This window comes from Phodopus roborovskii, unplaced genomic scaffold (assembly GCF_943737965.1).
Source record: "Phodopus roborovskii unplaced genomic scaffold, PHOROB, whole genome shotgun sequence".
NCBI classification, from domain to species: domain Eukaryota; kingdom Metazoa; phylum Chordata; class Mammalia; order Rodentia; family Cricetidae; genus Phodopus; species Phodopus roborovskii.
Genome location: NW_026126549.1, coordinates 8,455,262 through 8,469,350, shown reverse-complemented (window position 1 = coordinate 8,469,350; position 14,089 = coordinate 8,455,262). Strand labels below are relative to the sequence as shown.

At 39.1% G+C, this 14,089-nt stretch overlaps 1 protein-coding gene across 1 annotated transcript in view; it reads right to left on the bottom strand.

The window, feature by feature from the left end:
• Window positions 1-14,089, bottom strand: part of Lvrn (laeverin) — a 52,286-nt gene that overhangs the window by 25,014 nt on the left and 13,183 nt on the right. Inside the window, exons 4-9 of the mRNA XM_051200979.1 lie at window positions 8,956-9,082; window positions 6,145-6,299; window positions 4,717-4,830; window positions 1,291-1,434; window positions 429-494; window positions 273-338 (exon numbers count right to left, since the gene is read on the bottom strand). Of these exons, the coding sequence (XP_051056936.1) occupies window positions 273-338; window positions 429-494; window positions 1,291-1,434; window positions 4,717-4,830; window positions 6,145-6,299; window positions 8,956-9,082 (672 nt within the window). The remainder of the gene's footprint in view (window positions 1-272; window positions 339-428; window positions 495-1,290; window positions 1,435-4,716; window positions 4,831-6,144; window positions 6,300-8,955; window positions 9,083-14,089) is intronic.

Below are 14,089 nucleotides of genomic sequence, written 5' to 3'. Positions count from 1 at the left end.
AATATGGAGCCACAAATGCAGAAGACTGACAATATAAATGTTTATTTATTTATCTATTTATTCATTCAGCACAAATTTAAGGACCTAGCTGATCACTCTCTGTCTTGGGCATAGAAGTAGAGTGAAGACTAAAGAAATACCTGAGACCTAATGGGTTTTATAAATAGGGAAAAGTCATGTTGCTGTGATTCAGTCATTCACTCATGGCCTCCTGCTCTTGTATTGTATCAGACAAAACTACTCAGCAAGAAAGTCTTGAGAAGGACAATCACCATTTGAAAATGTCTCCATAGGTCATCTTGCTCGGCATTTGAGTAAGAAAATGTCTCCAAATATGACTGTGAAAACAGAGGAATTTGGGGTTAAAGCAATATGATGCCGACGCAAGTTACATTTGCTGCTATCTGGTAACACTCTTAGCAACTCACCTTAAGTGCATTGATAAACAAGTGCTGGCCTAGGAAACTGTTGAGCATCCGGGCCATACATGCCCCCTAAGACACACAAAGCCATTGTCAGCTGAACAAAATTCATTATTTAAACACAGACACATTCCACTTTTATGAACACGATTCCATGCTGTGCTTCTGATTCCAATTTGTTCCTGAATTCCCTATTTAAATTATCCTCAAATAAAATATATAGATTGTCATTAAGTAGTGAGTAAAGAGCAAACAAATGTTCTACATATAAAGAGTTGGGGTACACAAAAATATTTAAATTATGATATCTGCATACAAGAATAAAATTCTACAAAACAGAAGTTTGGAGCTGGGGTGATGGCTCAGCCACTGAAGCAAGAAAGAGGACCTGAGCTCCATCTTTAGAACCCATGTACAAAAGCTAAGCATGTGTGTTTGTCTGCAATCCTAGAACGGGGGGCGGGGGGGATGGGAGATTCCTAGTACTATATGACTATCCACTTAACCAAATCAGCAAGCTCCATGTCTCACAAAAACAAGTTTGATGCCTCCAGAGGTACAACATCCAAAGTTGTCCTTTGGCATCCCAATGCACATGCATGCATGCCCACCCTCCACACACACTCACTCACAGAAACCCAGAAAAATTTACTTCCAATGCATTGAGCTATGTGTAAGTCTGTTTATAATAGTAGATGTGCCCAATATCTAATATTTGCTAAGTGAAGGCTGACTTTAAAGCATTTTCTGACATCTATTAGGCAGTAAGATTAAAGTTACTTTTACCATGTAGCATTTTATCAACTTTGGACTCCATGCTACACAATTCTCTGCATGAGAACAGAAGAAAGCCCAAATATGTTTTTACCTTGTTGTAAGTATATATGTCGAAGAGTTCATTTATTTCTCCTGTTTCTGTGAAATTTTCCACCTCAGTGGACACAGCTCTAGACTCCAGGGCGTGATCTTCTCTGAGGACTCCATGTAAAAAGTTAAAAAAGAAGATCTCATTCTATAAAGGAAAAGATTGAGCCACATTAACTTCAGAGGGTTACAGAAATACAAAATCCAGCATTCCTAAGATAGCTTCCAAAATCCACATTGAAACGGAGACAGACTAATTAAAAAGTGTCTGACTTACAATATGCCCCAAATACCAGAATTCCTTGAGTAACAAAACAATAGGCCATCTTCCTTCCTATTCTCTAGCTTTTGCTTTGATTTTTAAGAGGTTAATTATAGAAGTGTGATTCCTAAGAGTCATGTACTTCTCATCAAGACAGGTTTTCTGCACCGTCTCTATGTAGTTCCATTCTACTAAATTATATTGTCGATTGACTCAATGAATCTTCAAAACTGATTGGTATTTTTCCATGCATACTCACAAAGCAAAAGGCACACTAGACTTATAAACTGACAGTGGTGTTGACATAATAACTGGAGAGTCATCCACAGACTAGATCCAGGTGTTTGCACTTTACGTGTTCTGAGACAGTAGTTCATTACACTGTTCTGGGAGCCACAGTACTATCGAAGACACGGGCTTTCCCTTGGGCACATGGCAAAAACAATTTCTCTCTGATACGAAGCTAGAAAGAAAACTAATTTACAGCCAAAGAGGAATTTGGGGTGAAAAAACAAAAAACAAAAGAACGGAGATTAGGAGAGATGCTGCACAGATGAGTTATCTGCACCCTGGTGGGTGGGTTAGCCCCTGATAGCCCTGTAAAGCCTAAAATCCCTACCGATTGGAACTCAGACTGACTTCTCATGCCATATGCCATACCAGTACCAGGTAAACATTCAAATTCTTCTCCACTTACACCTGCTAATGCTCTGGTCAACTCCTTTGTATTCCTAGCTTAAGTTTTGATTAGCAATACCATCAACTAGGCTTATGTGAGTTACATGACTTGTTACTGTGACAAAATATATTATATTACCAAAAGCAAATTTCATGAACAGTCAGGAAGCAGAGAGCAATGAATGTTACTTCTCAGTTCACTTTCTCTTTTTAACTCAACTAGGCTCCTGGTGTATGCTATTGCACAAAGTTAAAATGGCCCTTTCCACCATAATTAACCCACTCTAGGAAATCTCATCTAGATAATAATAATAACAGATAATAACCTAATCTAGACGATAGGTATATCCAAAGGCTAACCTTATATATGCCTATATATACTCTTACCATCAATGCCTACCCAGAAGACTGCTGAGTCTAGACCTTGTCAATTTGACAGTAAGTATTAACTACCTCCAGGCTATTGCCAAAATCTGATCTTCTGAAAATGAGAAGCCTATAACACAGAGTAATGTGTCAGCAACGTTGTTGTTTGAGATGGCGCCTTGATATAAATCAGGTTGTTTTTTTAATTTTGAATCCTCCCACCTCAGCTTCCTGAATAGCTGAAATGGTAGATGTAAGTTACCATGTCTGGCTACGTCTGAAAGTTTAATGGAAAATTGACCAGCTGGAGATTGTGTCAAAATCATGTTGGTCTGGCTAGTATCCTATACTCCCGTAACTATAGGATGTTGAATGGTAAAGCTTTCCTGTTGCTAGTTCAGTAATAGCCTATTCATTAAGCATAGGTTCTGCTACTGTTCTTGAGAGTGTTACATTTTGATCAATGTGTCGTAGACACAAGGGAGAAATTTTTAAACTTGCATAATTCATGCCCTAAGAACTCTACCACAATTTAGCTTTAATACAATTCTTTCTAATGTTTTTTATGTATGTATGCTCATAGTAGTAAAATGCCCTACTGTATTTACCAACGTTTTGAGTTTTTGTTACTTGGTCTTCACAACTGTTTCCTAAGATACAAATGAACAGAAAGATAAGTTGGAAGAACAAAAAGCCAAAGTTAGTTTGGTCAAGTCACAGATGGATTTCTTCTTTTTCAAGCATAACAGATAAAACTTTTATAAAAAGCAAAGTGTTATGATAAATGAATAGGGAGTTGTCAAGACAATGGGCCAACGATAATTTTTTTCTTTCTGTCTTAACAGTTCTTTTACTCATACAAGTCACCAAATCTATCTCTGACATTCAGTTTTACCATTTCAAATCAGGGAAAACATCACTGTCCTCACTTATTATCGTAAAGTGTAAATTAATTTATGGGTTTTAGCAAAATTCCCAGGAAGTACAACCTTCTTCATAGGAGTTAACCACTTCAGGCTACTTATCATCATCATTTATTGTTCTTAGGACTGAACAATGTCTATGATACCCTATATGCACACAAGTGTATATTTAATGACAGTTGCCACCTAGTATGTAACAGATGTTCAGAAAGCTGTTCAGTGACTGCATTTGACTCCTTTTAGCTCAGATGTTCTACTGTGCACCTCAGCTTATGGTGGTAAGAAAGGCAGAGTGAGGATGCAGGGGTTCTCCTAGGTGGTGGAGCTCTTGTCTAACAAGCATGAGGCCTGGGATTGAGGGTCAGAACCATGCTTAACACAAGAAAACTGCTTTTGGATCCATCACAGAGTCTTCTACTTTCCTAAACTAGGCAGAAATAGAAAGACAGAGAAGTTACTGAGTAACAAATGCCAGAACTCAGAGACCCTGAGCCTTGAAGAGCTGGTGAATGGCAAATCCAGTATTCTCATCATCATCATCTTGGCCATCAGACAATCAGATTTCAAAGGCAACTCTGTCCCAGACAGGAAATGATTTCAGGTAAATCAATGAAGCCCTTAACATTTCATTCTCATCTATAGAATGATGTCCAAACTCCCTTCCAGAACAACAGGACCTGTGCTCAGTGCTGAGATGAAAGAAGGAGGCATGGCCTCATACCCATGTGTTGAAAGGAGAGAATGAACTACAACTGATTGTCTTCTGACCTCCACATGTATGCTACAGCATATGCAGTCTGACACAATAATAAGTAAATAAGTATAAAATTTGGGGGGATATAAGAGGCTTTTCTTGTATAGAACTCCTGTCCTGGAACTTTCTCTGAAGATTAGGCTGGCCTCAAACTTATAGAGATCCACATGCCTTTGCCTCCCAAGTGCCGGAAATAAATGCATGCACCACTACCACCCAGCTAAAGATGAAAAAATTTAAGCCAAAAGAAGTTTCAGTATAAATATCACTTAAACAAAAGTTATAAGTAAAAATCTTGCAATAAAAAGAACATACAAGGCAGTATGACTCACCTTTGATAAAGAATTTTATCAATTAGTAGTTACTGGATTGTCTGTGTTTTATAGATTTTCCAACAATGAATATGCATTCATTTTAAAATTGTGGGTAAATGATTAAATTACTTACCTTTGGGAGTTTGGGATAGAAGTAGTTAATTATTCCAAGTTCAAAATAAGTTGCAAAGCCCTCGTTGAGCCAGATATCATTCCACCAACTCATGGTCACCAGATTCCCGAACCACTTTTGGAGATGTGAGAGAGGAAAAGATATTTCTAAAATCTGAGTTGTCTTAACTGCAAATACACACGAAGGAGGTAAGATGACAAAAAGATGTTCGTGTCATTTGCCATCAATAACAAAACTCGAAAGCAGGCCTCCCAAACATGCCTTGCTGTTTTCACACGAGCAGCTATGCATTTCTCAGAAATGATGTGTCATTTCTGGTCACTGGGAGCAGTCTTTGCTTTAAACCTGATATGTAAGCACAAGACTGGCTAGGTGAATAAAACTGTTGGCTTTGCCCATGAGTTGTGTTTAGTTCAATGAAGCTGAAGTCCTAGGCTCTCACTTAACCCCCTACTATTCTCCCACCTCATAGTCTAACTAGGACTTTACTGTAAGTAGATACTATGTTTTAGACTCTGATTTGATCCACACCATGTATGAATCACTCAAGCGTGTGTATGCTCTGTGATGTATTGTAGCTGTGTTTTTCTCTATTCAAGCTGAACAGGGCAGGAAAAAGGATAAATGTATATGGAAAGAAAAAATACATTCCCCAAATCAACAAATCCATATCTTGTTATCTAACTAAATTTTTACAGCAGTTGTTAGCAGCTTATATCACTTGGGTTACAATAAGAAATGACACTTTCAACAGCTGATCAAAATTCGTGGGGGTATGAGGACTATGTAGCCAGGGTGTGGAGTCACACGCAGAAGAAAACTCCACTGTCATAGTTAAGGTTATTTCTTGCTTGACACATTTCTGTTAATGGAATAGAGACAAAAATGTAGGTGTGAGACTTTCCATCAAGTCAAATGCTTAGACTTTTAAGATCCCAATGCGAAGCACACAGAGGTTGCAATGGGCAGCCTGGTGACACTCTTTGTGGATGCAGCTTGAGCCCTCATGTGTCCCTCCCTCACACACTGCCTGCATCCACCCAAGCTCTTCCCAGAATAAAGCTAAACAGGCTGACAACACCTCAGTGGGTGGGACTCAGCTTGACTGACAGCACACAGACCCTGTTTGTTTTTCAAGACAGGATTTCTCTGTAGCTTTGGAGGCTGTCCTGGAACTCCTTCTGTGGACCAGGCTGGCCTCAAACTCAGAAACCTGCCTGCCCCTGTTTCCTGAGTGCTGGGATTAAAGGCGTGAGGCCACTACCACCCAGACGGCCATTCCTTGTTTTATGTACAGTTATACATTTTAAGTACTAACATGCTGCTTCAAATGTGGTGTGTGGCTGGTATTTCTTGATTTTGCTTCTCGGAGGAAAATGGTAAGAAAATACCTCGCTGTGAAATAAGGAAGAACATTTCCCCAGGTACCTGGTGCCCAACCTCGTGGGAGATGATGGACAAGACCATAGCCCTTCTCTCTGTCAGCTCATCATCTGGTTCCAGCAACAAGGATGCTTCATCAAATATCAACAGCCCCCAGTTTTCCATTGCACGGTTGTCAAAAGTAGGCAAGGCAATTATATCTAAGTGGATTTAAGTAAGGAAAAAAATTAAATCATCATTTCTAATAAAATGTTGTTTAGCTATAAATTATGTCAAATTATGTTCAAATAAAGTCATTAGGTTACTGGAAAATAGAGATTACAGGAAATTTGCAACCTGAGTAAAGGGAAGGGTATTTAAAAAAAACCCAAAAACTAACACTAAAGATAGAAACTAGAAAATAAGTTATGACAATTGTATGAAAATCATATAAAGATCAAATATTTCTGATGAGAGACTCATAGCTCAAATATAGAAAGATCTCAAAACTCAACAAAAAGATGGCAAAATGGGCTAAATCCTGGTCCTTCCTCAGCCCTGTGAATCAGTCTGTCTCAAAGCATCCATCAGACTTAGTGACATTGCCCATCCTTTTAAACCCCTCCTGGTCACACTCATACCATCCCAAACCCATGCACTTCCCTCGCAAAAAAAAAAAAAACTCTGCTGCCCTGCCCAGCCCAATTCCTTATGTTGACCTTAGATTTCCTCTGCTAACTGATCCTGTTTGCTTTCCCAGGAAACCCTCTACTAGAAGGATGAATGTGATCAACACTCAGAGTCTGGCTCTGATAGTTATGAGAAATCAATTCTTATAGAGACTGATTGACTTCTTTTACAACTCTCTGAAATTAAATCTTTTTACATGCATGTGTGTCTGTGTAATTGCAAGCATACGTGTGTGTGTATGTTGTGTGTATGTGTTTGTATGTGTGTGTGCGCATGTGTATGTATGTGTGTGTGTGCATACATGTGTATGTGTGTGTGTGAGTGTGTAAGTGTCATGACACACATATGGAGATCATAAGTGAACCCACGGGAGTCAGTGCTCTCTTCCACTCTGTGGATCCTGGAGATTGAATTTCAGTTGTCAAGCTTGGCAGCAAGTGCCCTTACTCACTGAGCCGCCTTGCTAGGCCCCTTCTAATGACTGTTTTTTAAACATTTTAAAATTTTAACTAAATGCAATTTAATTAAGAAAAATCATTGGGCTTTTAGAAAATGAACTATCATCACTAATTACCATATGATTCTGCAGTCTCTTATACAAACATTTAACCAGTTATTTCAAAATAACAATAGAAGCAACCATGGATCTAACGTTTAACCCTTTAGAATTGCCTGGGATTAGCCAAATTTTTCTGAAATGGGCCAGCTGAAAAAATTTCCAACTTTCTATGCTGTTTTCTGCCACATTGTGTATTTACTGTTCCCTTGCTTTGAATAGATTATATATCCTATTGTATCTCATTATATAAAATCACTTTGGGTTTAAAACTTTAGAAAAGGTGCTTCATTTTCATTGTTGTATAGTCTTCTACTGTGTGCATGTCTCACTATTCATCACTCCTCCTATGAAAGACCTTTTTTTGTCCGAGTTAACAAATAGAAAAAGTGAATTGTCCAGTTAAGTAAAAGACATTCCAAGATGTGCAAATTGCATATGGCGTGAAGAGCCTGGAGGACCAAGGAGGGTGTAGAGACTATTTGAGAGCACCAATCATAGTTGGGAACTGCCCAACTCCTGGAATAAGTTGGTACATCGTTGTAAAGACATGGTTGGAGTTCAGAGCCCGTCCTCATGGTTATAGGAAGCTGCATGGAGATTTTAAAGAGGACCTTAACATGATCAGCCATTTCTCTGCAAAGATTCTGGGTTCACATGGGAGGACAAGTTGGAGGGTGGCACCACATAAAGACTGTTCCAGTAGAGACAATGGTGATGTACATTGGCAGCAAGTAGGAGCAGGATGGTAGTGAATGGCTTGGGGGGCAGAGAAGGAAAGGGGGGCAAGGACTATCTCCCTTAAGCTCCTCTAGCATGCAAGAGCTAGGAACTTGGTTTACAACTCAGATGCCTGCCGCTGCCAGTGGTGTAATGTGACAGGCAAACCAGGGTTTCTGACCAGGCTTAAGCTGCTCCCCAGCCCTCACCCTTTATTCCCCCTAAACTAAAGAGGCTCTGACCAGCCTCGCATCCCAGATATTTTTCCCCACCCTCTTCTGCTATCTGCCTGTGCAGGCAGAGCATAGTGTTCTCAAGATTTCAGAAACATGAAGGAACAAAATAAATTTACATGACACGCACGATTTAAACAGAAGAAAAAAAATTGAGCAACGTTCTGAGCTGAGCGGCTTGCAAAACTTTACAGGCATACCATACAGCTCTATGGAAGATAAAATATTTACATCAATCTTCAAGGCTCATATTCACACATGATTCTAATTTTTATGATGAAATCTATAGATAACAATGAGTATTAAGCCAATGAGTCACCGCTAAAGAATATCTAAAATCCTGCAAGCTTGCTAGCTGAAAGAATCCAGAGCTCAGCACTGCACAGCGTTATATGTAAGTACAAAAGAGTCTTAAGAGCCCCTTCTAGAGAAGGAACCACCAGACACCCACAAGGGAGCTAAAATAGAAATGCTCAGCTCACTAGATACAGAGCACCAGACAGAGAAAGCACAGCCAGATCATTGTGTGTTTCGGAAAGCATCAAACACCATGGTGAATGAAGCTAACTCCGAAATAAAAGCTAAATGGCTTGAAGGTTCATGAGTATAGCATGTGATCTCAATGCAGGGCCTGCAGAACAGAAAAACTGTGCATTGAAACTTTTTTAAATGTTTCACCTGTTTTTGGAAGTGGATAACTGATGTTAAACAAATCCTCCAGAAATGAGAAGATGGGACCTGTGATGTTCACAGCAAAGTCTACATTTCCATTTGCAATGCCGTCTTTCCGGGCCCACACTCGTATCTAAATTAGAACAATTGAACAATACTTAAGTAGTGCAATGTCAGGCTTCAAAACTTGCCCATTTTGACTCCATGCTACTGTGGAAGAAGCTTGGGAATGGTCCCCACAGTCTCATATATTTGAATCCTTGCTTCCCAGGTGGTGGAACTGTTTAGGAGGGGTTAGGAGGTGTGACTTGTTGATGTGTGTCACTCTGGGATGGACTTTGATGTTTCCACAGATTTGCAACATTTCCAGTGTTCTCTCTCTCTTTCCTGCTGATAGATCAAGATGTGGACTTCTGCTGTCCTCCTATTAGTTATGGTGTTTTGTCACAGTAAAAAAGAAACAGCGACCAAGAGAGCACTTACAATATTTAAGTTCATATAGGTGCTGAGAAAATCTTAGAATGCAAAGCACTAACAGTGATCTCCCAGAGGTATGCCACATTAACTTTTACTTTGAAAATCTATAATTACTGGTCAGACTAGAAGCCACACATAGAAGAATGGAAATAGGCCCCTATCCATTACCCTGTACAAAACTCAATTCCAAATGGATCAAGGAAATCAACATAAGACCAGGTGTCAAGACCCCAATTGAAAAGAAAGTAAAGAATAGGCTTGAACTTATTGGCACAGGAAGAGATTTCTGAACAGAACACTGATAGCATAGACATTAAGACCAATAATCAGTAAATAGAACCTCATGAAGCTCAAAAGCTTTTGATTTTAAAAAAAAAGGGCATAATCATTCCTTTTGAGCAAAGCAGGAGCCTACACAATAGGCAAAGTATTTTCCAATTATACATCTAGCAGAGTTAGCAACTAAAATATACAAAGAACTTAGAAAACTGAACATCAAGAAAACAAATAACCCATTTTAAAATGGGGTGCAGAATAAGAGAGTTCTCAAAAGATGAAGCATAAACGCCCGAGACATATTTTTCTAAATCCTTAACCTTTAATATCCTTAACCCCAGGAAATTCAAATTAAAGCTACTTTGAGATTTCATCTTATCCCAGTCAGAATGAACAAGATCAATAAGACAAATGACAACATATGATGATGAGGATGTGGAAAAAAGGGAATACTTTACTACTGATGGATATGAAACCTCATGCAATCACAAAGAAAATCAGTGTAGAGTTTCCTCAAAAAAGGCGAAACTAGACATACAAGATCCAGCTCTACCATTCTTGAGAATAGACTGAAAGGACTCTATATCTTACTTCACAGATACTTACTTACTCATCCATGTTCATAAAGTCAGAAGCTTGAAATAGCATATATATCCATCCACTGATGAATAAATAGATAATGAAAATGTAAAAAAAATACATTTACACAATGAAATGTTATTCAACTGTTAAGAAAAATTAAATTATGAAATTTGCAGATAGAGCTAGAGTCAACTATCCTAAGTAAGGTAACTCAGACCCTAAAAGACAAACACTGCCCGTTTTTTCTTATATCTGGGTGTTAGGTCTTAAGATTTAGATATGTGTTTTATTCAGAATATTCAGAGATTGGGTAGCTGGTAAGGGACCAGAGAGTGGAGGGGATTGTCCAAAGAAGGAGAAATGGAATATAGTGTTTTAAACATGTAAAGAAGAAACTAAACTAGGAGGATTAAATGGAAAGGGTGATTGGCGAACAGGGTGAAGGAGAGATAAGGGCAGGGACAACTAATAGCAAAGGCCTTTTGAAAGGCCTCCATGAATGGGCCACATCTCTTTGAGTTGTTAATCAAGGCAGGTCCCATAGATTACCTTCAAACATTACATGCTATTGCCAGCTATATTGGTTACTGCCACACGTGACAGTAAGACTTTATTGCAAGATAATCCATACTTACATAATTGAACATAAAGAACTTGAGCTAACGCTCAACAAGAAGTTTCACCCCTATTGACTAACATTCATATTTCTGGAAGTTACTATACAGTGCAGAATATCAGAAGAGAAAAGTAATCATCAAACTCACCCAGTTATAAACCCGGTGAGTGACTATAATGCAATAGTGGCATAAATGTGATGGAAGTAACTAACCGCTTTTTTGTTGGCGTTAGGGTCTGCTCCATGTCAAAAACCCACACCTGACACTGTCGATGGTCCCTGGAACTTGGGGCTAGATAAATCATGAGCCCTATTAGAAACCTCCTACTATTATTCGACTAAAGGACCATAGTAATACAACAACTACTAGCACATATGGCTATGCCCATGGATCAATGTGTCACTGAACTCTTACTGGAGAAGCCCCTTCTTACAGTAGATGGTAGTTAACACAGAGACATACAACTGAATAACATGCAGATAGTGAAGACCATGGAGTAATCAGCCCTAAGAGGGATGTCTGCATCACACTCCTCTATCAAAGGCTTAGGGATCTATTTGGAAATGGATGAAGAAGCACATATGCTCTCACAAAGACTGTAACAGTAGCCACAAAACCTGCACAGGTTCAAGTCAGACAAAAGCTCAGCACAAAGTCCTGGCCCTAATCAAGAAGCTATTTTCAATTGATACCTCCTGGGAGAGGGAAAGCCTGTTTTCCCAACAGTGAAAGAAGGACTATCAGTCACACTCTATGGCAGGTCTCATGCTCAAGAACCGGTGACCAATACAAAAGGGATTTCACATTTTTATGTGTGTTTTTCTTTGGCTGTGGTTTGGTGGTTTTTGTTGTTGTTGTTTTTGTTTGTTTGTTTTTTGCCTTTGGGGTTTTTGTTTTGTTTTATGTCCATGGCTGGTTTGCTTGTTTGAGAGAGAGAAAGAACATGAAGTTGGGTGGGTAGGGAGGTGGAGAGGATCTGGGAAGAGTGAGAGAGAAGAAAGAATATAATCAAAATTCACTGTATGAAAAAATTAAGTAATAAAATAAGTCATTTAAAAAATGTATTATTCTGTGATTGCAGAAAAATCCATGTAGCTTCCACATAAAAGAATACCTCAAATCCTTCTTCCCTAAAAGAAAAAAAAAAAACAAAAAAACATTCCAATGATCCAAAACAGAGTTGTGTTAAGAGTGATGGTATGCTGCATGACCAAATTTGAACCTTGCAACTTAGGATGGTTTAATATTTAGAATTAGTAGTCCTATCACTGCATTTTCAAGACTGAAAATCAGATTAAGTCCTCAAATTTTAAAAAGCCCTTGAAAAGTCTTTTAATTTTAAACCTGTTGAAGCTAGTTAGTTATTACAATAGTGTTTCCATGTTTGTTGGTAAAAGGCATCTCCACCATTTAATGTCATTTTCATGTTAATATGCTGGTGTTTGGTACCCGAGAGTGAATCCCTGTAGCATTCCTGACTGCTCCTGTTCCAACCCAAAGGACTGTAGTGATGCAGAATCACCTTATGCTCTACATTTTTTTTCTCTGTAAGTAATTGTTAATAGAATTGAGACTTGTCAGCGCTGATGCCAAGGGAGCCACATGAAAATGAAAGTCCTTAGGACAAATGTTAGAGGTGTGGGAATTACCAAGTGTGTTCTTACATGAGTTTTGTTAACTTAAAAAAAAATGCTCTCTACCGAACATTATCCAAAATGGGCAAGAAAAATAAGAAAAATGAAAAGCAGCATAATGCAGGTACATGCTTTCCAGGAACAGATTTATCTCACTGTGCTTTCATTTCTCTGGAAAGTTTGTCTTGAATTATGTGAATTTTTAGTTATGCCAGAGTTTGGGAATGTTCCTTGTTCACAGAATGCAACCACCCGGTTTTGAGACACCAGCCTGGATTCCCTCACTGATTTTTTTTTCCTCCCGTGTGCCACAGAGGCCCCATTTAGTTGAGAAAGATGGCCTCAGGCCTTGGATCTGCTTTTCCATTAAACTTACAACTTCTCAGACCAAAGTTTGGAAGCCACTAGATTTGAAAAAACACAGAGGGTACAAACTGTGTTTTAGCTGTAGTCTTTTGCAAAATAATAGCCCCATCAATGAATACTTGCTCAATAATTTTCAGGTTATGAATCTCCTCCCACAAATGACCATTCTGTATGGCCATAAAGCAAGACAAATAATGGGAATTTCAAATTGGATTGGGAGGATATGTAGCCCTGAGGAGGAAGCAAGAAGCACAGACCAATAAGGACCATTTTAGATGTAGCTAAAAAGTCCTTCAAAATCACACCTGCCCCATCTGTGTCTTCTAATAGCCATCGCTGGTGTGACAGATCAAGACATCAGAGATGATTGTTTTGCAAATACCCATGCTGCCCAAGTCTTCCAAGTTAGCCTTTTCAATGCCTATAGTATGTTCTCTGCTTGTCCTTTACACAATCATACTCTTACTGAACGGGTAATTCTGGGATAAGCTGGACACAATTCCAGGCTTGAATTTTGTTTACTTCATAGAACACACATTAGATTCAATCACTTTGTAGTGCTTAGCTGTGGCCAAGCACAGCATTCCACTGATAAACTTAACCCAAGACTCATTTTCTGGCCAAGAGAATTAGCTTTGTCTTGTTCCCTTTTTTGTTTCTATGGCACCTGGCCTTCTTTATAATAGAGTGATCTTTAGGGAAGGAACTGATTCACAAGAATTGCTGATTGAGAAGAGAATTGACCATAAGCTATCTGGTGTGGGTGTGAGGGACCACCCTGGGTCTCTCATTAGCTATGGGAAATGAGTGGTCTGCTACTTCTTGCTAGGCTCAAACCATGCTTCTAAACCATCCTTAAGCAGATTCACTGATCTATGCCAGATTTCTGATTAGGCCAGTGTTACATCTATGAGTGTCAAAGACCGCCTAGTAATTATTCAGCAAGAGAAACAGGGCTGGGAGCCAGCAGCTCAGAAAGATGATAAGCTGCTGCTTGCATCCAACACTTTGTAAGTGATTCATTAGGCTAGGAGGCCTGGAGTAGTGTTTTGGCTCATTCTCACCCCCATGATGAGCTTAGCTCACCACCAGCCTTCTTGTCTCCATCATCAATGATATGAGCCTTGAAGATTTCAGGCCAGCCAGAGGGATGCTCAGCTAGCTGTACAGCTTGACCTCTCTCACCCA